This window comes from Pelophylax lessonae (genome assembly GCF_965119305.1).
Source record: "Pelophylax lessonae genome assembly, chromosome: 4".
Classification (NCBI taxonomy): Eukaryota; Metazoa; Chordata; class Amphibia; order Anura; family Ranidae; genus Pelophylax; species Pelophylax lessonae.
The window spans coordinates 156,692,832-156,719,532 of NC_138771.1; the positions used below are offsets into that span (position 1 = coordinate 156,692,832).

The 26,701-nt window shown below is 39.7% G+C and overlaps 1 protein-coding gene across 2 annotated transcripts in view; it reads right to left on the reverse strand.

Annotated features, from left to right (window-relative positions):
- Positions 1-6,511: 6,511 nt before the first annotated feature.
- Positions 6,512-26,701, reverse strand: part of USP50 (ubiquitin specific peptidase 50) — a 34,153-nt gene continuing 13,963 nt past the window's right edge. The window contains exons 3-8 of one of the 2 annotated variants that reach the window (XM_082254179.1): positions 18,606-18,797; positions 16,750-16,945; positions 12,091-12,300; positions 11,208-11,350; positions 8,407-8,539; positions 6,512-6,803 (exon numbers count right to left, since the gene is read on the reverse strand). In XM_082254179.1, coding sequence (XP_082110305.1) covers positions 6,606-6,803; positions 8,407-8,539; positions 11,208-11,350; positions 12,091-12,300; positions 16,750-16,945; positions 18,606-18,797 — 1,072 coding nt within the window. In that variant the 3' untranslated portion in view covers positions 6,512-6,605. Of the gene's footprint in view, positions 6,804-6,963; positions 7,110-8,406; positions 8,540-11,207; positions 11,351-12,090; positions 12,301-16,749; positions 16,946-18,605; positions 18,798-26,701 lie in introns of those variants that run through there. The other variant, XM_082254180.1, reaches the window with a different exon arrangement.

Here is a 26,701-nt window from a genome sequence, read left to right on the forward strand (position 1 = left end):
TGCCTATCAGTGCCACCCCATCAGTGCCACCCATCAGTGTCTCCTCATCAGTTCCTCTTAGGTGCAATATATAATGTCCATAAAGTGCATTCAAAGTAAAGTGCATAAAAGTCCACTAAAATATAAATATAACCGTGGTTTAAAATTCAATAAAGTGCTTGATAGATGTTTCCATATAAAAGTGCAAGTGACACCACCACCGTTTAGCCACCAGATGGCCTCTCACCTCACTGAAGCATTAAACCAGCATTGAATCCTCCAAAAATGCCACTTCCTGGATCGATCTCTCACCATCCCAGGGACATGTAATATGAATAAAGATAATGAGGCATCTAAGTGTACACTGCTATTATCCCTTAACTGATTCACATTCAAAGTAGAATTGCACTCACATGAATCAGCACAATGGGCTTGTGACGGACCGTACACGCCAAAAACAGTAGCTGTCGGGAGCCGTGCTGGTGGGTCACAAGCCCATTGTGCTGATTCATGTGAGTGCAATTCTACTTTGAATGTGAATCAATTAAGGGATAATAGCAATGTACACTTATATGCCTCATTATCTTTATTCACATATCATGTCCCTGGGATGGTGAGAGATCGATCCAGGAAGTGGCATTTTATGAGGATTCAATGCTGGTTTAATGCTTCAGTGAGGTGAGAGGCCATCTGGTGGCTAAACGGTGGTGGTGTCACTTGCACTTTTATATGGAAACATCTATCAAGCACTTTATTGAATTTTAAACCATGGTTATATTTATATTTTAGTGGACTTTTATGCACTTTACTTTGAATGCACTTTATGAACATTATATATTGCACCAAAGAGGAATATATATTGCACTGTAAGCGAGTTTATTGATTTATATGATGCACATTGTCACTTTATTTGATTTTATATAGCGCTGTATAAATATTTGTCTATAGTTAATTTCTCCCGTTAGTGAAGGAGGTTCTATATAGCTGCTGTATTTTCTTTATGTGTCCCAAATTTTGGGGTCTTAACACTATACCACTTTATATTTAATTGCGCTGATTTACCTTTTTGCACAGTGTCTCCTCATCAGTGCCTGTCAGTGCGGCGTCATCAGTGCAGGAAAAAACGTATCTATTTACAAAATTTTATAACCTAAACAAAAATACTTTTTTTTTTTCAAACTTTTCGGTCTTTTTTTATTTGTGCACCAAAAAAAGAAAAAACCTTGTGGTGATCAAATACCACCAAAAGAAAACTCTATTTTTGGGGAAAAAATGACACAAATTTGGTTTAGGTACAGCGTTGCATGACCGCGCAATTGTCATTTAAAATGCAACAGCGCTAAAAGCTGAAAATTGGTCTGGGAAGGAAGGGGGTTTAAGTGCCCAGTATTGAGGTGGTTAATGTGTCCTTGTGCCGTTAAGGAGGGGTTGGCTCCCTCTAAGTGTACCTGCCCTTAATTTATTCACTGCTATATATGCTCCAACCTGGAGACTCTTAAATATAGAGTTACAACAGCAGTATACAGATGAGCCTTTACGAGACGCTGCAGCTTCCACATATATTTGCAAATGTGAGCAACTAAACTCCCTCTGTGATTTGTTAGCCAGGGTCAATTTGGTTTCCTTGCAGGCTAACTGGTAAGTGTGCAGGGAAATTTTCTGTTAGTGATTTACAACTTTCATTTTTGCTGGCTCCTGCTCTCTCAGTGCTGCTTCCCTGAACTTCTGCTCTTCAAAGGAAAGATTGAAAATATTACTAAAAGCAATTCTTTTTTTTCAATTGGAACAGTAAGGAGTTTACCATTTGACAGTTTTTTTTCCATCTGTGTCCCATTGGAGAGATTTCCTCTCACTTCCTCTCTCAAAGCCAAAACAGGAAGTTAGAAGAAATCCCTCCAATTTCAGGGAATCCTTGGTTGTCATCAGGGTCACCATATATACTAAACAACAACAAAGTTAAGTTCTATCATTAATGTTATTGCAAAAGTTATAACTCTTTTAAATAATGCTAACTTTAGGCTGTTGAGAATGGTAGAATGTTGATCCAGGAAATAGCCAATTTTCCTGTAGGAATCGGGTGATTTTTACCTTCTAGATCAACTTGGATCAAACTTTGTATGACTTCCTGAGGAACAACTGCACTTTTAGGATAATTTTGCTTTGGTAAAACCCAGTAGTCTTTTTTTCTGCCTAACAATTAAAACCACGAATAACTGTAGTGTTTTCTGAGATGTCCATTGAAGAAGGGAGAATAACTCAACTCAAAGGAACTCCTGTTTTTACCATGCAAACAGTATAAAAAAATTCCATCAGGTAAAATTAATATAGAAAATAATTATTTTATTCAATAGCAAATGCTGAAAACATCCTACATTTGGGATTTGCTCTCAGTCATGAATTTGATTTCTGGATAATTATTTCAGAAACCCATTGATTATATGAACATATACAATATATTTCTAGCCTTCAGCTACAAACTATTTTTTCCATGCTGCTGGAGAAGAAAAAACTCTCACATTTACTTGGACCTATAATTCTGTATAGTATCATCGATATATCTCTTCTTGTGAAAAATAGTATGACATCAGTAGAACCTACAGTTAAAATAGCAGCAGATTAATATTGATTATCCAAGATAACTAGTGCTAAATAATGCACTAATTTATTTACATGTCTTTTCAGTATACATAGATATATCAAAATAATGTCTGTGCTGGAAAAAATCTTCCCCTTGAAACCCATAGCTGCTAGAAACACAACAGCCCCTAGCGTTTAGAAACAATATAAGATATATTCCATCATGGTACTATAAATTATAAAAATTACACAAACACAAGTAAAATAGATCAACATTTCAAAGAATAAAGGGCAGTGTTGCAACCATTTCAAAGTTATGATAAATAAAGTGCTTACACTAAGTAAAAATTAATATACATAGCAACATTCAGTAATCAAATGTCCATAAAACACAAAACAGTCTGTGCTACATTTCATAAACTTTTTTTTTGTGTTCTACAACTCTGTGTTCAGTGTTATTTGAGTAAATAAAAAGCTCACCAGATCACCATGAGTCATAAAATGTTTTTTTTAATTTAATTTCCAATAATTTTTATTAAGGTTTTATGAAAAAGTAAACAAAATTTACAACAGTGCAAAGTGTGCCCACAGGGCTCGGTCAAGCATAGTGAAAATGGCTTAGCAATTGCAAGACATGGATTAGAGAAATACAAATATATACATTGCAAAGTATAAAAAATACCAATTAACCAAAGTAAGCCATAGAATAGTGACTCCCCCTCCCCGGCGCCCCTCACGGGAACACACTGCGCTCTGGGAAGGAAGCGGCCCCCGCCCCCCAATCCCACCATCGCATACTGAACCGGGGGAGGCATTTGCCATCGGTCAGTGCACTGAGAGGAGTAGAAGTTTTGAAGGAAGAATAAGGGGAGAAAAAAGAAAAAATAAAAAGAAAGGGAAAGGAAAGAAAAAAGAGACAAAGGAAAAAGATCAGTAGCGGCGTATATAAAAGGGTCAGCATCCAGGTTCATCCCCCCCCAATCAGGGGCACTAGCAATCCCCATCGCCCGACAGGGGCAACGGCACTTCTCCGTCATGGGGGGCTGGCCAGACATCGGAGCCAAGGGTCCCAGGTCTTATCAAGCATACGCATCTTATCATTAAGCAGCGCCACCATCCGTTCATTTATCATGAATAAAATGTTTTTTAATATGTAAATATGATCAGAGGACCTCAGAAGTTTCCCTTCTTCTCCAGGGTTTTCCTATGCAGTTTGAATAGGGCAACACATAGTGTTCAATTCCTCTCCTCAACTTCCCCCGATGTAATACAAATTCTTTTTTTAACCACCTCAGCTCAGGACTGGCATTAAAACACAAACATCTACATTGTATAGCATGTATTGGATCCAAAGAATTACACCCATATGATATTATACTCACATTTTCCATTTTCAGAAGATGGATTGAACAGTGAGATGTTCAAAGCTTGGGATATTTTTTTATAACCTAACCCTGCTTTAAACTTCTCCACAACTTTATCACTGACCTGTCTGGTGTGTTCCTTGGCCTTCATAATGCTGTTTGTTTACTAAGGTACTAGATTATAGTTAGGGGTATCAGGGTAAAGGAGGATAAATAAAAATGCCCCCAAATCTTTTCAGATATTTATTTTTAAACATTTTGAAAATCATTTATCATTTCCCTTACACTTCACAATTATGTGCCACTTTGTGTTAGTCTATCACATAAAATCTCAATAAAATACATTTACGTTTTTGGTTGTAACATGAAAATATTCAAAGCAGTATGTGTGTGTGTGTGTGTATATATATATATATATATATATATACAGTGGGTACGGAAAGTATTCAGACCCCCTTAAATTTTTCAGACCCTTTGCTCAGTATTTAGTAGAAGCCCCCTTTTGATCTAATACAGACTGGAGTCTTTTTGGGAAAGATGCAACAAGTCTTTCACACCTGGATTTGGGGATCCTCTGCCATTCCTCCTTGCAGATCCTCTCCAGTTCTGTCAGGTTGGATGGTAAACGTTGGTGGACAGCCATTTTTAGGTCTCTCCAGAGATGCTCAATTGGGTTTAAGTCAGGGCTCTGGCTGGGCCATTCAAGAACAGTCACTGAGTTGTTGTGAAGCCACTCCTTCGTTATTTTAGCTGTGTGCTTAGGGTCATTGTCTTGTTGGAAGGTAAACCTTCGGCCCAGTCTGAGGTCCAGAGCATTCTGGAGAAGGTTTTTGTCCAGGATATCCCTGTACTTGGCCGCATTCATCTTTCCCTCGATTGCAACCAGTCGTCCTGTCCCTGCAGCTGAAAAACACCCCACAGCATGATGCAGCCACCACCATGCTTCACTGTTGGGACTGTATTGGACAGGTGATGAGCAGTGCCTGGTTTTCTCCACACATACCGCTTAGAATTAAGGCCAAAAAGTTCTATTTTGGTCTCATCAGACCAGAGAATCTTATTTCTCACCATCTTGGAGTCCTTCAGGTGTTTTTTTAGCAAACTCCATGCGGGCTTTCATGTGTCTTACACTGAGGAGAGGCTTCCGTCGGACCACTCTGCCATAAAGCCCCGACTGGTGGAGGGCTGCAGTGATGGTTGACTTTCTACAACTTTCTCCCATCTCCTGACTGCATCTCTGGAGCTCAGCCACGGTGATCTTTGGGTTCTTCTTTACTTCTCTCACCAAGGCTCTTCTCCCCCGATAGCTCAGTTTGGCCGGACGGCCAGCTCTAGGAATGGTTCTGGTCATCCCAAACGTCTTCCATTTGAGGATTATGGAGGCCACTGTGCTCTTAGGAACCTTAAGTGCAGCAGAAATCTTTTTGTAACCTTGGCCAGATCCGTGCCTTGCCACAATTCTGTCTCTGAGCTCTTCAGGCAGTTCCTTTGACCTCATGATTCTCATTTGCTCTGACATGCATTGTGATCTGGAAGGTCTTATATAGACAGGTGTGTGGCTTTCCTAATCAAGTCCAATCAGTATAATCAAACACAGCTGGACTCAAATGAAGGTGTAGAACCATCTCAAGGATGATCAGAAGAAATGGAAAGCACCTGAGTTAAATATATGAGTGTCACATCAAAGGGTCTGAATACTTAGGACCATGTGATATTTCAGTTTTTCTTTTTTAATAAATCTGCAACAATGTCAACAATTCTGTGTTTTTCTGTCAGTATGGGGTGCTATGTGTACATTCATGAGGAAGAAGAATGAACTTAAATGATTTTAGCAAATGGCTGCAATATAACAAAGAGTGAAAAATTTAAGGGGGTCTGAATACTTTCCGTACCCACTGTATATATATATATATATATATATATATATATATATATATATATATATATATATATATATATATATAAAAATAGTGTTTTATGGTTGGCCCCCATACTTTTGTCCCTGTCTCCCCTTGTGCCCCCCCCCCCCCCCCCGGTGACTGTCACCACCTCTCTGCTCTGCCCCCCCAGTGCTCATTGGAATTCCAGCCTGTTGAGTGGGTGGGAGCAGCTAACTCGGGCTCTAAGCAGCAAGCTGAGCCAGCTGCCAGTCAGGCATCTGGGTGGATCTCTACAATGTTGTCTGGATCCCTGCAGAGCCTAGAGCAGCTCTGTGATGTCAGCTAAAGCCGGCTGTCAGCTGAATCTGGGTTACAGGAGTGCAGAACTAAGTGCACTCCTGTGACCCACAGAAGATATATGGTCAAAGGAGGTTTGGCTGTACTTCTTCCTTAAAGCTGAGCTTTAGCTATGACAGTCTTTACATAGTTACATTGGTCTAGCCTGGACCTTTCTTTTCTTCACAAATTTCCCTATAATTTCATCAGTCAAAGAGAAAGTCCTCATATTTGGTACAGTTACAAATGGTCTGAATAAAAGTCCAGCATCAGAATCAAAATGTAGAGGATGATGTCTTATTTGGCATGTTAAATGCTTGGGTAGTGTAAAACAAGATGTAGTCTAATGGACTTTGCACTTTGTCCTCTGTAATCCTTCACAAATGTCCCTATAATCTCATCAGTCAAAGAGAATGTCTTCAAACTTGGAACAGTTACAAATGGTGTGAATAAAAGTCCAGCATCAGAATCAAAATGTAGAGGATGATGTCTTATTTGGCATGTTAAATACTTGGGTAGTGTAAAACAAGATGTAGGCCAATGGACTTTGCACTTTATCTTCTGTAATCCTAAAGTGCTTGGCATCATCAAAGGCATTCCACTCTTTAGTCCCAGGATGCATGCAGTATGCAGTGTAATGACCAGACTCAAGCTCTCCAGAATGGTTCTATGAAAAAAAAAAGCTGTTACTGCAAAGATTATTTTTCCATTTATTATGCCTTCTTTGTATATTGGTATCACTAGATAGGTATTTATTTGTTTTTTTTGTATTCTTGTGCCTGTTCTGGATTCTTAGGTATATAGACTGTAACCATTTTTAGTAGGACACCCTTCATAAATAACTTTGATATCCCTTAGATGCATGACACTGTCTACCAGCATCTATGGTGGGTGCATTATGTGGGGCTTTATGGGAATGTCTTTATAAAAATATGAGCATCTCGGTGGGTTTTTACAATCCTTCATCCATAATCTGAATATTAAAATATAATTTATTTACATCAACACAGGGAATAACCAAGACTGATTTTTTTGTTTAAAATGGAAAATTAAATCTATGTGTGTTCCTGAACCAAATTATTTTGTTAGCAATAAGATACAGATTTCTTGATGATTGCTGTGAATTTTGTGGGTGCAAATCTGAGGTATAGGATGTTACCGTACCTAGTTCAGGAAACGAGAATGCTAGATTTGCAGTTCTACAGAGAGATAACATGTACAGGTGGTGGGGAGAATGCTGACGCCAATAGTTTTACATAGATAATGACAAAGCCAGTACTTGTAGTTCTACAAATTTGTCAGTGTTTTGTGCTAAGACTTTGCTAGATGTTTTTTTATAAATACTGAGATTTTAGTGTGTGACTTTTGGTCTATTGAGCAGGGTGCGTGGTATCGCCAGTGCTTGCTTTTGTGGAATTATGGAATGTCATTTTATTTTCCTGATTGTTAAAACTTCTACCCTTATCTAAACTGTATGGCTATCACTTCTTGATATATTAAGCAGTTGAAGACTTTTCAGTGTACAAGATAAAATAAAAAAAAAAAAAACAACTTAATTTTAGTACTTAGGTAATTTCATACTCCAAAGGCAAACCTCCCTGGCATGCCTACTCTCAGCAATGTGCCTCAGGAGCAAGTGCTGACAGCAGCTCCTGTGTAAATTAAGTCTACAAACCTAGGGCTTTCCAAGGCTTTCTTGAAGATGCAAATACTGAAATACAATAAAGAGAATTTATCAAAACTGGTGCAATTTGGAGGGGATGCCCCCGGTACTACATTGTGAGAGATATCAAGTGGCCTGTGCCATAATAGAAAATTGCCAGTTTACAAATTAAAATTTACACACGAGTCACAACATGACTGATATACCTTGACCAGTATCAGAATGTGCAATGCATTCTTAGTTGCATGTTATACACCTGGTGAATACACTACACTTTTATCCATAATAAACCAGCACATCACTTTTAAATCATCTAAGAAATGTTGAGACTGCATAGAAAACAACCAAGAAAAATAACACTGGTTGATTTTCGTGTTAAAAATAAACCAGTATAAAATCACAATGTTTGACTCAGAATTTGGTGTTTCATTTCTAGGGGATCTAATGCAGCTATAGAATGGAACATCCCATATTCTACCTTGGGCAGTGAAGTGGCAAACTGATCTGTGTGGTCCTTGTGTAAGTACTTTCCTAAAACCAAGTTTCTATTTTTCTGGCCTCTAAGTAAACGGTACACTTATTAATTAACTTTAACACTTGTACTTACCACAACAGAATATAGGTGGTAGTCTGGGGGTTTAACGTTATATGATGTTACAAATGGAGATGTGTCTAAATTAGTCAAAGGAAATGTTACATTGGTTTTCAGCTTCCTTCTTACCCGGCCTTGATGTTCAAACCTGAAAAATAGATACTGAGCTGTTTGATGAATGCAGAACAGAATATTGCATGATTGCACAGGGCACTTTCCCACACTGCTGCCTTTCTCCTTGTTGGCCAGGACCATACTTTTACTGTTGGGTTGAGATTACACTGCATGAAAGTTCTGGCTTTTTTTCGTGTGGAGAAGGTTCCGGCACCTAGCACACCGTTGCCCCTTTGTATGTCACTGGTGGCACCCTCCAAGTGGCAGTACCTGGTTCACACCATCCCTGCCCCCCAGGAATGCCACTGACTACAGGTCCCACTAATCAAGATAATTATTATTATACAGGATTTATATAGCGCCAACAGTTTGCGAAACGCTTTGCAACATTAGGGCAGACAGTACAGTTACACTCCAGTCAAATAAAAGAGGGTTAAAAGAGCCCTGCTCATAAAAGCTTACAATCTAATAGCATGGGGCAAGTGGTACAAAAGGTAATAACTGTGGGGGATGGGCTGATGAGAGAGTTAAAAGTTCAGTTGTTAGTTGGAGACGTAATAGGCCAGGAGTAGACCAGAGAGCTGGAGAGCAGGAGGTCTTGGGAGGTGCAGAGAGGGTGGTAAGGGTGATATTTGGAGACAAGATTACGGATATAGCTCAAAGCAGAGTTGTGAATGGCTTTGTATGTTGCTTTCAGTACTTTGAATTTAATTCGCTAGGCATTCGGAAGCAGAGATGTATAGTAACTAAGTAGAACTACTTCACTACTGTACTTAAGTACCGAAAGGCGGTATCTGTACTTTCCTAGAGTAGAATTTTTTTCTCCTACTTCCACTTTTACTTCACTACATTTTTTCAATGATTTCAATACTTCTACTCCGATATTTTTTTTTTTGTGCTGCATAGTTACTCATTACAATTATAAAAATTACCACTGCCAGAGCAGTAGATGGCAGGTTTCATGAAGCTCAAAACATGTGTATTATCAGCGCATACGAAAATAAATGCTACTGTATGTATAAATAAAAGCTGCATTTGAAATAATAAAAAACAATATGATGTTCAAACTTTTGACTTCTTTCTTTAATAACTACATAACACAGTACTTGTACTTTTACTTTCAGTACTTGAGTAGCATTTTTTTTTTCAAAACTACTGGTACTTTTACTTTCAGTACTTGAGTAGCAAAATTTAAAAAAAAACTACCTGCAATACTTAAGTACAAAAAATGTTGAATACTTTAGTACTTCTACTCAAGTCACTTTTTGATCGAGCACTTGTACTTTTACTCAAGTATGGGTTTCGAGTACTTTATACAACTCTGTTCGGAAGCCAGTGGAGGGATTGGCAGAGAGAGGTGGCAGAAGCTGAGCAGTTGGTAAGGTAGAGGAGTCTGGCAGCAGCATTCATGAAAGACTGAAGAAGGGCTCAGTTTTAGAAAGATTTAGTTTGAGGAAGTGGTGTGACATCCACGTTAAAATGTCAGAAGGAGCATGTGGTCAATAGTATTAAAGGCTGCAGAGAAGCCTAGTAGTAAGAGTATGGAGTAGTGGCTGTTGGTTTTAGCAGTTAGTAAATCATAAGTGAAGTTTAGTAGTTTTTGTGGAGTGCTGCAAGCGAAAGCCAGACTAAGGGGTCAAGGAGGTTGTTTTTAGTTAGGTTAGAGCTCAAACGGTTGTAGACTAGAATTATAAAAGTTTAGAGGTTAATGGTATTATGGAGATAGGTCTTACATTGTTCAGGTTGGTGGGGTCCAGTGAAGGCTTTTTAAGTTTGAGATGCACCTGAAAAGGCTGAGTTCGAAGTGGATCTTAGGCTGAGGATTAGGTGAAGACGTGGTCAGACAGACCGGCTGAGATCTAAGCACGAAGTACAAAGTCAGGATCTGGCCGTGAGTGTAGTCTGGAGGCAGGGAGAGGTCAAGACACTAACGGGCAGCAAGGTACAAAATCGGCAGGCAGAAGAACGGTCAGGAAACAGGCAAGAGTCATGGTGAAAATCCAGCAAATGACACAGAGGCAGCTCACACAGGAACTAACCCAATCAACAGGCCTAAAGCACAGAAAGTGTCTGGTATTTAAAGCCTGGGATAATTGCAGATCTTCTACAGCTGGTTGGCAGGTGGAGCTAAAGCGTCCATAATCCAGCTAATTTTTTTTTGGACTGGAAGACGATTGCACATCTATTGGCACAATTAGGTTTAATAAATGTATGTATATGATAGGAGATCTCTCTGGTGCAATAATAACATCAAAATAAAATTGGAAATGGGGTAAAACCATTACCTGTTCTTTATCGCTGTCTTTGTACCTGTTGTTGAGTCTTTTCACTTTATGTTATATGGAGGCAGTGGTCAAGGAGATGGAAGGGGGAGGGAAATCTCAACAGGGACCCAGGCAAAAAAATCTAAGATGGGTTTCAAAAGCTGGCTATACATGGCTGAACAAACATCAAATAAAAGTTTGAAGGAGCTGGGTGGAAACTTGTCTGATGCAAAGTGACTTCATCCTATCAGATGTAGTCACTGTTCAGATATTCAAGTAGCTGTGGGTGTTACAACTGCTTGAATACAAGAGCCAGCAGCAATCTTTGCAAAGCAATCTATGAGTGTACAGTATGTATAGCCTATTCCACCCCCACTCCAATCCATAGAATAAAAAGTTAATATGGAATTTATGTAGCCTGCCCAATCTAGAAAATACCTCTTTAAATGTAGAATTAAAATTTTTGGTGGTTTGCTTATCTTCACTTCAACTGCAGTATCTTGTTTGGTTTTACAGTAGGAGCAGAATATCTTATCGGTGCTGGTCAGCATGGCTTGTTGGAAGAAGCTCTGTAGACATTGCTGTAAAGAAAAATACAACTTAAAGTATAACTGAAGGCAAAACTTTTTTTTAGTTTTGGATAGAATAGAGATTAATTAGAACACCTGTTAGGTGTTATTGCTACATCTGCCCTCATTAGGGAATTCACCCTCTTTATTTGTCCTGTTTACTATTATTATCAAAGTGGGTTGTCCTCAGAACAGAGGACAACCCACATTTGCACTTTAATCAATTAATTGATATTTATTTATTTGCTTTTTATGATTTTGAAGTATATCGTTGTTGTATATATATTTATGGATTGGGAAGACAATTTTTACCTTTATGAGAACAACATCCCTTTTATGTATGCTAAAATATTAGAGTAAGCGCCACATTGTTTATGTATTTATATCCATATCAAGTATAACTAAAAAATAAATAAATAAATGAATACATTAGCCCCTCTCCTCCCCATATGGATTTTCTTTGTGATAACTTGCCTAAAATTGACAGATTGCGGGAGCAATGGATGGTTGATATCCCAACACTAGATTGGGAGGACTGTCTTGAGCTTTTTATCTTTTTATAGAGACAAACTAATTCAGACAAAATTTTTGCATAAGGTATACTTAACCCGTCAACTGTATGTCAGGTAATGGTATTTAATCAAACATCCTGTAGACTAGTAATAATTAACTAACAGCCTTACACTTTCAGGAAATAAATGGGCTTTTTGCAATGATTTCGAGTCATGTAACAGTAATTATTTTTATATTACCATCAAAGATGCTCCATTTTCATAAGGTATGGGAAGCGACAGTACAGTAAAAATGTCTTCCTTGTAACTTCTCCTTCCACACTCCATACAAATTGTTGTCTGGCTAAGAACCCCTTGGAACAAGCGCGTGATTGGAGTATTGGAAGCATTCCTTATGGTATGCCTGATAATGAAACCTTGCACCATTTTAGAGGATTTGTTTTTGGTAGTCTGAAAAAGAGAGGTGGCTTTAGATTATTACCTTTGTAGAACCATTTTTTTTTAAATGCTATATCCAAACTTAGGACAACTTTCATTATTTCCAACATTCAGGGTGCTTGTGACTTGAAGATAGTCTGGCAGGATCCCTTTAAACATATTACTACTCTTACTGTACCTGTATAGCAACCCTACCTTATACAGCTGAGTCTCTGTTTAAGTTTAGAATGTGTTATGGCTAGGCTGTAACTAAGTATAAAAGAAGTGCGCTGGATGAAGTAAAGTAAAGCTGCAACCCTAGAACCAATCGGGGAAATACTATAAATAAATAAAAAAGCAGGTGCGCTAAACTCATATGTGTCAACCAATCAGGTTGAAGTGAGGTGAACCAACAAAGTGATATCAAAATAAATTAGTCACAAAACTAATAATAAATACATCCTACAATGAACTGGTTGGTGTAACTAATACGCCTCAAAGGGCAATAAATAAATAAACCAGCAATGTGAAATTGAAAAAATCGCACACTAGTGTAAAGTGGCAAAAACAACTCTTAGAAATGCAAATAAGGTAAGGTGCATAAAGTCCAAAACAATGTCCGTGATATTGTGTAATATAAACGGTGACTTCCAGGTGTAAATTTCACAGCAACTTAAGGTGCAGGTGATCCCACCACCATTTCTGGACTGGCCCCCTTACCAGAGAATAGAAATCATAAGGGCGTGTAGAAATTAGAATAAAGATGAAGGAAAATGCCCAAGGGAGGATAAGTGCTGGAAAACACCACTCAAAAAGGAGGATAAGCCTCTTACTAGATGATTATTTGCATAGGGCTGATCGCAAACTCTCCTGATGATAAGTATCCTCTTTCCTGGGCAGCCTCAGTCTGGATGTATCCACTCTGGTACCAATGAATACGACAAAACATTTTAAGTCATTAAAATGTTATTGCTTTAACATGTTTTTGTAATTTCAAAAATATTTTCAACATTTTTAAATCCAAGCTTTTCATTAAAATAGCACAAGGTGATCCTGCCATTAAAGTAGAAGTCCACCCTAACACTAAAATCCCTGCATTTATAGACCTCCACACTCTAACACTAACCTAGCTAGCCCTGTAAAGAAAAAATCAGTATACATACCTTTTTTAATCCGTTTCCACGCTGAGCTGTCAGCCGCGGCTTTGCTGTAGAGGCGGGTGCAGAGGACACATCCGACAATGGAAGCCCAAATGTAAGTCTATGGGCGACGTCACTCCCCATTAATTTCACAGCCATTGTGGGCTGTGAACTCTGCAGAGGATCGGATCAGCTTCAAAAAAGGTACGTATACTTGTAACGGAATCCGGACACCCTGACTGGGTATCTCCTCCAAGAACCTGCTTTCTAAGCAATCTTTAACACGGGATCTGTTAATCTGGCTATAGTTACCCCATGAACTCGACAGTACAAGTTTTGGAGTGAAACCAGAATGAACTGTTTATTGAACCAACTTACAAACCTTTATACACTTGAGAAGTATTTCAGTGACCAGTCAAATATTTACCCAAAATATCACACAATGGTTAGCTAACAAGGTTGGGCTGACCAAGATATCATTAACATGCCACTTAACTGAGCACTTAAATCAGCCTAGGCGGAATGCACAGAATGCTAGCAGGCAAACAATAGATGACAGAATTAACCACCGGAAAAATCCGGGATCTCATTCTAGGTTAGACACACCGGCATCGAACTCCCAAATAACAATAGACATTAAAGTGTAAACACATCCCCACAGTAGATAATAGGTTGTTGTGTGAAAGACAGGTGGCTTGAGTTGATGACATTACCCATAAAGCCCCGTACACACGATAAGAAATTTGGAAGGGAAATTTTGTCCGACGACCGATCTGCCGATTTTCGGATTGTTAGTATGGTGCTTTCGACAGCCGACTCCGACTTTTCGGCTGACAAAATCCTGATGTGCAGGCTATCAAATTTTTGTTGTCCGTAATACAACGTCCGATTTTCGTCTCATTATTACAGATTTCTTACAGAAAACTTAAGTGCAAGACTAGGCATGCTCAGAAACGAAAGAACACATACAAAGCAATCCAACACATGACATTACTTCTGAAGTAGAACTCTGTCGTACGGGAAAATTCATATGAAAAAAACCTCTTCACTTTCCACATCAGACAAGCATGCCACAAAAAACGGACGACAGATCGTTCGATAATCTGATCGTGTGTACGGGGCTTTAGGATTGCTCCACACAGACAGTGGCCAGGAGTCTAGCCTGCAGTCCTCTCCCAAAAGCCTGCTAATGCCTCGTACACACGTTCAGATAATCGTCCGATAAAACTCGCTTTCGACATGATCATCTGATCGTTAGTACACAGCTTTCGACAGCCGATTACGACAGTTCGTCCAACAAAATCCGAAGGGAAAAACAGGAAAACTTCTGTTGTACGATATAAAAAATATATAGCAGCGCTCAGAGATGTGACATTAACAAAGTCCTCTAGTGAAATATGATGAACACTGTAAGGAATATTCAGTAGATCCACCACCAGAACGAGCCAAAAAAAGCAACCTCTTACCAGATGTAGGTAATAAAACAGCCGTCAAAACGAGATGGTTAATGTTATGGGTCAACAAATCTGGTGATGAGGATCCCACCAACTCCGATAGTGTAAATATGTTTGTAAAAAAATATATAAAAAGTAATCATTGCGCAAGCATCTTTAACAAATCTTTAGTAGGAAAAAAAGATGATGTATAGGGCATAGAGGGATTCCTCAGTGAAATATGGCAAACACTGTGAGACAAGGATAGTAAGGTCCACCACCAAGGAAAGCCAAACACACAGCCTCTTACCAGAAGTATATATTTAAACAGACATCAAGGCATATGTGCTGTTGTGGTCAGGTCAATGGATCCAGCGCTATTCAACCATATACTTTCCAAATATTCCAAAAAAATATAAGGAGGCAATCATTGCGCAAACATCACACATGAATTTATAGAAAAAGCAGACAGGGTACTCACACTTTCCCTTTAAAACATGAGCATATCACAATATGGCATGAACGTGTTCGTGGCGTGGCCCCTGATGATGTTAACTATAACGAAACATGTTGGAAGGAAGTTAGCTGCTTGATGCAAGTGCCATACACTATTGGAGGTCGGCCATCTTGTTGGTTGGAAACAAGTTCATGCCATATTGTGATATGCTCATGTTTTAAAGGGAAAGTGTGAGTACCCTGTCTGCTTTTTATATATTTTTTAATAAATTCATGTGTGATGTTTGCCCCTAATAGACACAGGGTGACTTACACATAAGAGGGGCTGGGGAAGCTGGACAAGGAGTCTCCCAAGCTCCCTAAAGCAATCTGGGTTCCACAAGCCCCCCAACCAAATTGACTCACGTCACAATACTGATTTCTTATTTACAGGGCTAGATAGGTTAGTGTTGGATCGTGGAGGTCTATAGATGCAGGGATTCTAGTTTTAGAATGGACTAACACTTTAAATTTTAGCTAAACCCATGAACAAAGATGCAATGTATTACAGCTTACAGTCCTCCGATATGATGACTGCATTTGTTTTCAGAAAATTTGCATTTGTTTTCACAAAATGTTACTGTCCACTTTGGTCATCATCAAAAGCCACACTAAGGGTTAATACACACAATCACAGTGGCCCTTTATCACGTAATCAGCTGTCAGCCAATGACAGCTGATTACAGGATGTAAACACAAGCCAATTATCAGATTTTTTCTCCTCACGCTAACATCGTGAGGGAAAAAGAAGAAAGCCGGTAACTGGCTTCCGTTACAAGGACATTGGTCCCAAAGGTGCCCACCAGTGCGGCAATCAGTGCCCACCAGTGCTGCCAACCAGTGCCGACCAGTGCCACCTATCAGTGCTTCCTATCATTGCCCATCAATGCCACCTATCAGTGCCCATCAGTGCCTCTTCATCAGTGTCACCTATCAGTGCTGCCTATCAGTGCTTCCTACCAGTGCCTATCATTGCTGCCTATCATTGCCCATCAATGCCACCTATCAGTGCCCATCAGTGCTGCCTATCAGGCCACCTCTCAGTGCCCTTTAGTGCTGCTTATCAGAGCCCATCAGTGCCATCTATCAGTGCCCATCAGTGCCACCCATCAGTGCAGCCTTATCAGTGCCCACCAGTGCCACCTTATCAGTGCCACCTATCAGTAGCACCTAATTAGTGCTGCCTCATCAGTGCCCATCATTGCAGCCTCATCAGCGCAGATCAGTGAAGGAGAAAAATTACTTGTTTGCAAAATTTTATAACAAACTTTGAAAACGTTTTGTGGTTTTTTTTTTTTTTAAATGTTGGCCTTTTTTTCTTTTGTTTAGCAAAAAATCTAAAACCCAGTGGTCGAATAAACACTACCAAAAGAAAGCTCTATTTGTGTGAAAAAAATAAAAGTAAATGTTCTTACATTTGTTAGATCCTCATTTAGTCCATTCAAAGTGTATATGAGCAGTTCCTGCGCATCATGTTGACTTTTCCTCCCAAAAGATGTGTTAACTTCATACAATGTACCCCAAAAGTCTTCTGGTGTCACAGACTGGGATTCACCAAACCAAAGGTCTGCCGCAAGCATAGCAAAAGCATTCACAAATGTCTTTTTTTTCCTGCAAAAAAAAGGATATAAACATATAAGCAGATGTCCTGTAACATCTTTATGTTTAGTGGACCACCTAACGAAAATCTCTCATCAGACCATGGGGTTGATTTGCTAACACTGTAGAGTGCAAAATCTGGTGCAGCTGTGCTTGGTAGCCAATCAGCTTCTAACTTCAGCTTGTTCAATTAAAGTGGAGCTCCATCCTAAAAAAATTTTTTGCACCATCTGCTTGCTTTAAAAAACCTGAAAAAGAATTGGATAATGACAATTTTTTTTCACTGTGTTCATTCCAGAGAGAACAACGGTCTGCTGTGTTTACAACAGACCGTCGTTCTCTCTCCACAGGGAGCTATCGCAGGTGCCCGGCAGCAATCGGGGCCGCCGGCCCTGTGGATTGGCTTCCCCGCTTCCTAATGGGGGCCCCCTAGGAGCGCTCCCGGGAACCGCTGTACGCACAGCCGAGCCAGCCTGCCACAGTTTATCTGTGGTGGGCGGTCGGTCGGCAAGTGGTTAAGAACCATTTCAGCTATGAGATCATGCTATATACATTATCTCCATATGCAATTCCTGTGCTTCTACCTTGGGAACTCATTTACACGGTTGCTGATTTCTGCGACCTATAGTGAATTCGCTTTCGTGACTACTTTTTCCCACGAGCTATAGTGAATGCCGTTTCTGGGTAAATCTACCCGTTTTCCACGGATTGTGACTAAAAGTACGCGCATTCGCTGACTAGACGTTATAGTGAATTAGGCCCTGTGTGTCCGCCCCCTCCGATGATAGCAGTTACTGCATAGCTGTAGTCATGTAGAGGCCAGCGAGTGGAACCACAGTATGCAGTGTGGAACACAGGCACCCAGCACACCTGAAAGCATGTAGGATGCTGAAGACTCTTTGGCCATTGTAGCTCTATATAATGGCACTTTTTCACTGCAAGTACTGGCTCGGCTCCACTCGGCCCTGCTTGGCCCTGCTTGGCTCGGTTTGGTTTTCCACTGCATGGTACCGCATGGTACGGTGTTGGAACGGTTCGGTATGGTTTGCTTTTCCACTAAGTAGTAAGTGGGTGGGATAACAACGATTCTCTGACCAATCAGTGGCTAGTAGTGACAAACAGTCAAGGCTGCATGCAAAGGATTGTGGGATATGGTATCGGTACAGCCCTCTTGGAACCACAACCAAGGTGGTACTGTTTAAGCGAGCCGTACCTTTCGGTTCCATGTAGTGGAAAAGCGCCGCCGTACCGTACCGAACCCTTCCAACACTGTATCATGCGGTACCATGCAGTGGAAAAGCGCAAAAGCGAACCGAACCGTTCGGTTCCATGCAGTGGAAAAGCACCATAAGTAGCAAAGATAGGAGGAATGGGTGGAGGGATATGTAATATTATTACTGTTTTGCAGGATGCAACAGAGCTGCTTTAAGAGAATTGAAGCTAGAACATAACAACTAGGCAAACAGTATTTTCAGAAGGGGATCGGGATGACAAGCTTCATATTCCTCTCACACTATATATATAGGAGAATGTCACTCAGAATAATCACAGAAATTGTACAAAAGACTGTTTGTGTGTTTTTTTGTAAATTTTGAACTGTAGTAAACCTGCCCACCTCAGCTACAGACAACTAGAATACTTAGCGATGGGTCAAAAAACAAAAACCTTTTACCTAGCAATCAAGTTTTCAAACTGCCAAGAAAAGAAGTATTCAACTAGTGGGGAGGTAGAGTTGAGACATTGTATAACTGCATTCATATAGCACGTATTCCCCAGATTACTTAGTCCCGTCACGCCTTTTTCTTTCATTGGCTTGGGTTGGGAATGCTTGGTGGATCCATTGGATGCCTTAGCATTTTTATGTCTAGAAGAGAATAGACAGCATTACAGATTACTGCAAATCAGACTGACAATATGAAATGTAATATACAGCTGTATTCACTAAGACAGTGGAACCAAATCCTTTTCCACTTGGGTCCCCCTTGGCAGCTCATTTGCCTAAATCAGGGATCCTCAAACTGCGGCCCTCCAGCTGTTGTGGAACTATACATCCCACGATGCAATGGAAAAACTCTGGTATTCACAGACATGCCTAGGCATAATGGAAATTGTAGTTCCTGAACAACTGGAGGGCCATAGTTCGAAGACCCCTGGCCTAAATTGTACCCCTTAACAGGGCTGGGAGAGAGGGTGCAGTGGGGGCTGTGGTCAATAGTGGTGCACATAGCAAGCCTTACCAAATGGTGGGTGTAGCGAAAGGGCTTAAATTGGGAAGAAAACATGCCGCTGCATTGGGTTGGGGAAGCCTGTTCGGTTTGTACCCTATTGCAGTGGTGTGTCTAATGTTATTTTTTGTGCCAATTTTGGGTGCGGCCTATGACAATGGTTTCCCTGAATGGGCACTTCTCTAGGGCGTTTTTGGGCTGCTGTCGGTTGAAGGGTTAGGCCTCCCTCCAGTACATTATAGTTGACTATAATCTCCTGTACCACTGTTAATTCTGACGTCAAATTTTGATTTAGTTATAGTCATAGTCCTTTGACTAAAATGCCATTTTAGTTTTAGTTGTATGTTAGTCATCTGAATTGTTTTAGTGAACTAAAATCTCCGGTACAGTTGACTAAAATCTAATGGGTTTAGTTAAATTGTAATGCATTATTTAAGAATTTCTCTGAAATTGGCAAACTCATATATATACTTACATACTCCTGGAGTAAAAATCGAATAACATTTTTATTATTTATGGTATTAAGGTTTGAACATGCACTACAGACACAGATTTAGCTATTGTGATAAATATAACGTCTTTTTAAATAAAAAAAACAAGTTTCATAAACAAACAAAATTATTGCTTTTTGACAAACAGAAGTGCAACTTTAAAATTTTAAAACTTTGAACTCTTTTGACTGTAATGTAATTGCACATATTACCTGAATATATTACCAACATTAAATATTAAGAAAAAAATAATAAAGACTTTTTTTTTTTTTTTTTCCGTTTAAGCACCCACTGCTTATTTTTATGTGATAGTACAGTGTTGATTTTGACATCAAATTTTGATAATTTTAGTCATAGTTCTTTGATTAAAATGCCATTTTAGTTTTAGTTGTATTTTAGTCATCTGAATTGTTTTAGTTTTAGTCAGGGCTTTTTTTCTCAGAGAATAGGTGCAGGAACTCCTCCTTTCTGGATATCCCCTTCTCTCCGCCCCTATCAACCTTCGAGCATCGTTCCTTGGTTCCAACCCCGACCCACCTCCCAGTACTGCCCCTTTCAGAGAATATAGAACCAAGTAACATTTGTGGTATAAAGTAATTTACATGGAATTTGTTAATGATAACAAGAAAAGCAGTAAAATAGATCCCCTGCAGACAAGAACAATGGATTCCCCCGGCAACAATAGACTACCTGCAACAAAATACCCCCCCCCCCCCCAGCAACAACAGACCCCCGGCAGCAAAAAGAGATCACAACCGCAGCCAGCATCAATGACTCTCCAGATCCATCGCAGCAACAACTGACCCCCAGCAACAAAAGAGCCACCTCCAGCAACAATAAATTCTCCAGAGCAACAGCAGACCTCCCCTGCAGGCAAAAATAGATCCCCTCCAATGACAATCCCCAGCAGCCAGCATCAGTAGATCCTGTAGCACACCCCAGCCCCCCTTGCCATTACATACATTTAGTGCTGGAGGTGCTGGAGGTGCCGGAACTGTGTTCCCCCACGTTCCCGCTGAAAAAAAAGCCCTGGTTTTAGTCATATTTTAGTCATCTAAATTGTTTTCGTTTTTAGTCGTATTTTAGTCATCTGATATGCTTTAGTTTTAGTCTTATTTTAGTCATCTGATAGGTTTTAGTTTTAGTCGTATTTTAGTCTTCTGAATTGTTTTAGTTTTAGTCGTATTTTAGATAATGAAAATATTTTCATCTTCTAAAATACTCTACGAAATTAACACTGTAAAACACATCTGGGTTTTGTCATCATGACTAGATTTTAGCCGATTGTCAATAAGTTGTTGATGAAGGATCTGTAACCAAGTGCTGGCTCCTTTCATCTCTCCACTTAAAGGAACTGCATAAAAAGATTGAAAACACATTTTGAAATTGCATTGACATAGTGAAGATTATATGAGAGTTTAGTAATTGGCTTTACAGATACTTTAAATCTACTTACAGCTGTGTGCCTCTACTGTGATCCTCCTCACTATTATCAGCACACCGAGAAGAACCTGAACAGAAAAAATCTCCAATCATCTCTTTAGAAAGAAGTTCTACAAAATCCTCAAGTAATAAGTCTTCATTGGACTCTAAATTTTTAAGTGAATATAGAGTGAAAGCATTAATGGCAGAAATGTGAACCATAAGCCAAAAGTACACCAAGAACATGAATGAAGGTTGATCTTTTCCATTAAGTGGAAACACTGAATAGCCTTCCCAGTCAGAAAAATAGATATTGCTTTCATCACCATGGCCTCTATATGCTAATTGAGAGCTTTCCCCAAACCAAGGAAAAGTCTCTAGCCGTATCCCAATCTTTCTACATTCCCCAATGACGGTTTCATCTATATGGGCCGAACTGTCTATCTCCACCGTATAATTTTGGTTACAGAAAGGGCTGAGGAGTTTGCGAATAATGTAGATCAATGGGATATATTCCGATTCACTTAATAATTGAAAGATGGAGTATATAAAAAAATTACAGATAAAACCTGTTTCTTTGTCCACCAACAAAGCCACCCGTAAGTCTCTAGGATAATTTAATGTACCAAAATCGACTTTATATTTTTCAATGCAAAGTGTCCGACCCGGCTCAAACATTGTCCTAAAATTTAAAACAAGTTTTTCCTGTAACTTGTTCATTTCCTGAAAAAGAGCTGGGATGGTTTTGTTTGTTGCTGTACCAAACATAATGAACATATCCTCGAGCTGCCCATTGGAGGTTAGCTGGAGATACCGTTTCCTTGAAAGGTTTATGAACTCTTTTGTTGGCCTTTCATAAAACCCGATCAGTCCACTCCATAACAATCCTCCAATCCATTCCAGAATATCCGCTTGATCCACCTTTTTAGAACTCCGTGATCCATTTTTACCCTTCTGTGGTCTTCTTGCATTTTTGTTTATTTTTTTTACCACCTCTTCTAAGATGTCTCCATTTATTAAGCAATTAAATGTATCTTTCTTGGAAGACTGTGCTGGATAAGCAGATTTTACAGATCTTTTCCAGTAACGCCCTTCTGATTTCACTTTATGTTTTAAGGTGAAACATCTTCCACAAAGGCCACAGGATGTGGAAGCAGCTTTGACTATAGAGGTGTCCTCTGGTGTCCACTGTACTGATGTAAGTGTGGCAACTATTACATCCATAGCCACTTGCAGTACCCTCCGGAATAAAAAACATCCTCTGCTTAGAAAATCAGCACACAGCATTCATTGATTGACTTGCTGTACCTTTTGTTTGTGGGAGTGGTAGGCCGGTTACCAGTAACTCCTAAACAAAGCAGCTCAGCATACCAATTGTATGTGTATAGTCGTCATTTGTTACAGCCGCACTATGGCAAACACAAGACATTAAAAGCCAAAGTAACCTGAAACCATAATAACTGTTGCACAAGCAAAGTACAACACACAGAACATCCAGAATATCATTAAACACTTATTTAGATTACGACTATTCTAAAATGATCACTCATTAGTGTTCTTTAGTTTGTTTTACAAGCTCTAAAATATTTATAAAATTGGCAAAATATCATGATATATATATATATATATATATATATATATATATATATATATATATATATATATACATATACAGTATTTCACAAAAGTGAGTACACCCCTCACATTTTTGTAAATGTTATATTACATCTTTTTGTGAAAAAAAGAGGGGGGTTACAGATCAACCAAATCGGTGGAGCTGTACCAAGGGGGATTTAAGCAACGGTTATTCACAATTGTTTACTCTCTGTGGGATAATTCAAATATAATGATGTGTCTTGGTCATATTTCTTAGATTTTAAAATCACTATATGTAATTTAAATGTTGAATATTTAAAAAAAATGTTGTAATACTTTTTTACAATCAGGTCTTCCTTTTTCTTTGTTGTACGCATATACAATTATTCTAGAGGCACACTTAAATCCCCCTTGGTACAGCTCCACCGATTCGGTTGATCTGTAACCCCCCCTCTTTTTTTCACAAATTCATGCCATATGGGGGAAGGTGCCGTTATATTTTTCTGATTTTTCTGAGGCCACGGTCTCCCCCTCCACAATCGATTATATTTACATCTTTTCATGTGACAACACTGAAGAAATGACACTTTGCTACAATGTAAAGTAGTGAGTGTACAGCTTGTATAACAGTGTACATTTACTGTCACCTCAAAATAACTCAACACACAGCCATTAATGTCTAAACCTCTGGCAACCAAAGTGAGTACACCCCTATTACAGCTGGTGAGCGCTTGTGAGAACTGGTGAGAGCCACTTCAAGACTGCAATACGTATACTGTATATACGTTGTGGTTTTGAAGCAGTTTACCAAGGTTATGGCTGCAGCTGTCAGTCATAACCCCGGTATTGTTTTTTTTCAGGCGACAATTCTGTTTCTGCTAAAAGTGAACAGAGCAGCTGATTAGCTGCTGCATCCCTTTCAGAAGCAGTGGGAGGGGTTGTCTTTCACCCCCTGCCGCTCTTCAGTGTTTCTTGCCGGCGAGCCCGGAAAATGATCCAGCAGTTTTTGCGCCTGCCCATAGAGGTGAAGAGAGACCAGATCACCTCTATGATCAAGGAGGCTGGAAGTGACGTCACTTCTGATTTAGGGCAGATGTAAACAATTTTTTTTGGAAGCAAGAGATCAATGGGTTTTTTTTATCTGATGTTTTCAAGGATAGAGGAGAGATCTGGAGTCTTATAGACCCTGGATGTCTCCATAAAGAGGGCCTGTCATGCTTGTTATTACAAGGGATGTTTACATTTCTTGTAATAGCAATAAAACTGATTAAAAAATGTAAAGGGACAGTGTAAATATAACAATTTTTAAATAAAATAAATCATTTACATTTTATTTTTTTAAAAGCACCCCTGTCCCTCCATGCTCACGCGCAGAGGTGAACGTATACATAGGTCGCGTTCATATTTGTAGGTCATGCACGCATATGTAAACGGTGTTCAGACCACACCTGTGAGGTATCACTTTATAGCAAGAGCAATAATTCTAGCTCTAGACCTTTTTTGTAACTCTAAACTGGTCGCCTATTGAGATTTTTAATTACTGTCGCCATTCCACGAGCACTTGCAACTTTAAGCCATGACATGTTAGATATCTATTTACTCGGCGTAATATTACCTTTTATATGTTACCAAAAATTAGGTTATACGGTGGGTACGGAAAGTATTCAGACCCCCTTAAATTTTTCACTCTTTGTTATATTGCAGCCATTTGCTAAAATCATTTAGGTTCATTCTTCTTCCTCATGAATGTACACATAGCACCCCATACTGACAGAAAAACACAGAATTGTTGACATTGTTGCAGATTTATTAAAAAAGAAAAACTGAAATATCACATGGTCCTAAGTATTCAGACCCTTTGCTCAGTATTTAGTAGAAGCCCCCTTTTGATCTAATACAGCCAGGAGTCTTTTTGGGAAAGATGCAACAAGTCTTTCACACCTGGATTTGGGGATCCTCTGCCATTCCTCCTTGCAGATCCTCTCCAGTTCTGTCAGGTTGGATGGTAAACGTTGGTGGACAGCCATTTTTAGGTCTCTCCAGAGATGCTCAATTGGGTTTAAGTCAGGGCTCCGGCTGGGCCATTCAAGAACAGTCACGGAGTTGTTGTGAAGCCACTCCTTCGTTATTTTAGCTGTGTGCTTAGGGTCATTGTCTTGTTGGAAGGTAAACCTTCGGCCCAGAGCACTCTGGAGAAGATTTTTGTCCAGGATATCCCTGTACTTGGCCGCATTAATTTTTATCTCGATTGCAACCAGTCGTCCTGTCCCTGCAGCTGAAAAACACCCCCACGGCATGATGCTGCCACCACCATGCTTCACTGTTGGGACTGTATTGGACAGGTGATGAGCAGTGCCTGGTTTTCTCCACACACACCGCTTAGAATTAAGGCCAAAAAGTTCTATTTTGGTCTCATCAGACCAGAGAATCTTATTTCTCACCATCTTGGAGTCCTTCAGGTGTTTTTTAGCAAACTCCATGCGGGCTTTCATGTGTCTTACACTGAGGAGAGGCTTCCGTCGGGCCACTCTGCCATAAAGCCCCGACTGGTGGAGGGCTGCAGTGATGGTTGACTTTCTACAACTTTCTCCCATCTCCTGACTGCATCTCTGGAGCTCAGCCACAGTGATCTTTGGGTTCTTCTTTACCTCTCTCACCAAGGCTCTTCTCCCCCGATAGCTCAGTTTGGCCGGACGGCCAGCTCTAGGAAGGGTTCTGGTCGTCCCAAACTTCTTCCATTTGAGGATTATGGAGGCCACTGTGCTCTTAGGAACCTTAAGTGCAGCAGAAATCTTTTTGTAACCTTGGCCAGATCTGTGCCTTGCCACAATTCTGTCTCTGAGCTCTTCGGGCAGTTCCTTTGACCTCATGATTCTCATTTGCTCTGACATGCATTGTGATCTGGAAGGTCTTATATAGACAGGTGTGTGGCTTTCCTAATCAAGTCCAATCAGTATAATCAAACACAGATGGACTCAAATGAAGGTGTAGAACCATCTCAAGGATGATCAGAAGAAATGGAAAGCACCTGAGTTAAATATATGAGTGTCACAGCAAAGGGTCTGAATACTTAGGACCATGTGATATTTCAGTTTTTCTTTTTTAATAAATCTGCAACAATGTCAACAATTCTGTGTTTTTCTGTCAGTATGGGGTGCTATGTGTACATTCATGAGGAAGAAGAATGAACTTAAATGATTTTAGCAAATGGCTGCAATATAACAAAGAGTGAAAAATTTAAGGGGGTCTGAATACTTTCCGTACCCACTGTATATTGGGTTTTTTCCCATTAAAATTCATTAAAATTAGCCAAAAATATTGTGTTTGAAGAACCAAATGACCACCATTTTATTCTCTGGGCTCTCTGCTAAAAAAAAAAAAAAAAAAAAAAATATATATATATATATATATATATATATATATATATATACATAAATACAGTATATATAATGTTTAGGGGGGTTTATGAGGCTTCAAAGTGACCCCCCCCCCCCATCATTGCCCATGATTGATCCTGGGCTATTTCTTTTCCTCCAGGGAGCCCAGGACTGAGGTGATCAGGGAAAATCTGACCCCCCCTGTGATTAACCAGTTGCCGCCCACCCACAGTACATTTACTGAGTAATGCATATTACCACGCATTTTCAATGGAGCAATTTGAAAGCAGCCTTAGTATAAAAGCATTTGCCCATTTGCTGCAGCCCCCTTCAATCTGGAGTTGTTCTCCACAGTCGTTATTTTCTGCCACTAGATGTCCTCAGTCTTCTAGGTTTAAAAATTCTAGACTTCTGGGCATGCATGCTGAGTAACATGTAGTGTAAGGCCCATTTCGTATGGGTGGGTGGCTCTGTGAACGGGGATCCGCTTGCTCAGCGGGGGATCTTTCTGCTGAGCAGACGAATGACAGGTCCGTGTCCGCTCCACTATTCAGAGCGGACATGGACACAGCTCGCTCTCCTCTATGGGGCAATTGGATGGAAATGGACCATCTGTCCATTTCCATCTGATGCCATCTGATCAGATCCCTATCTGTC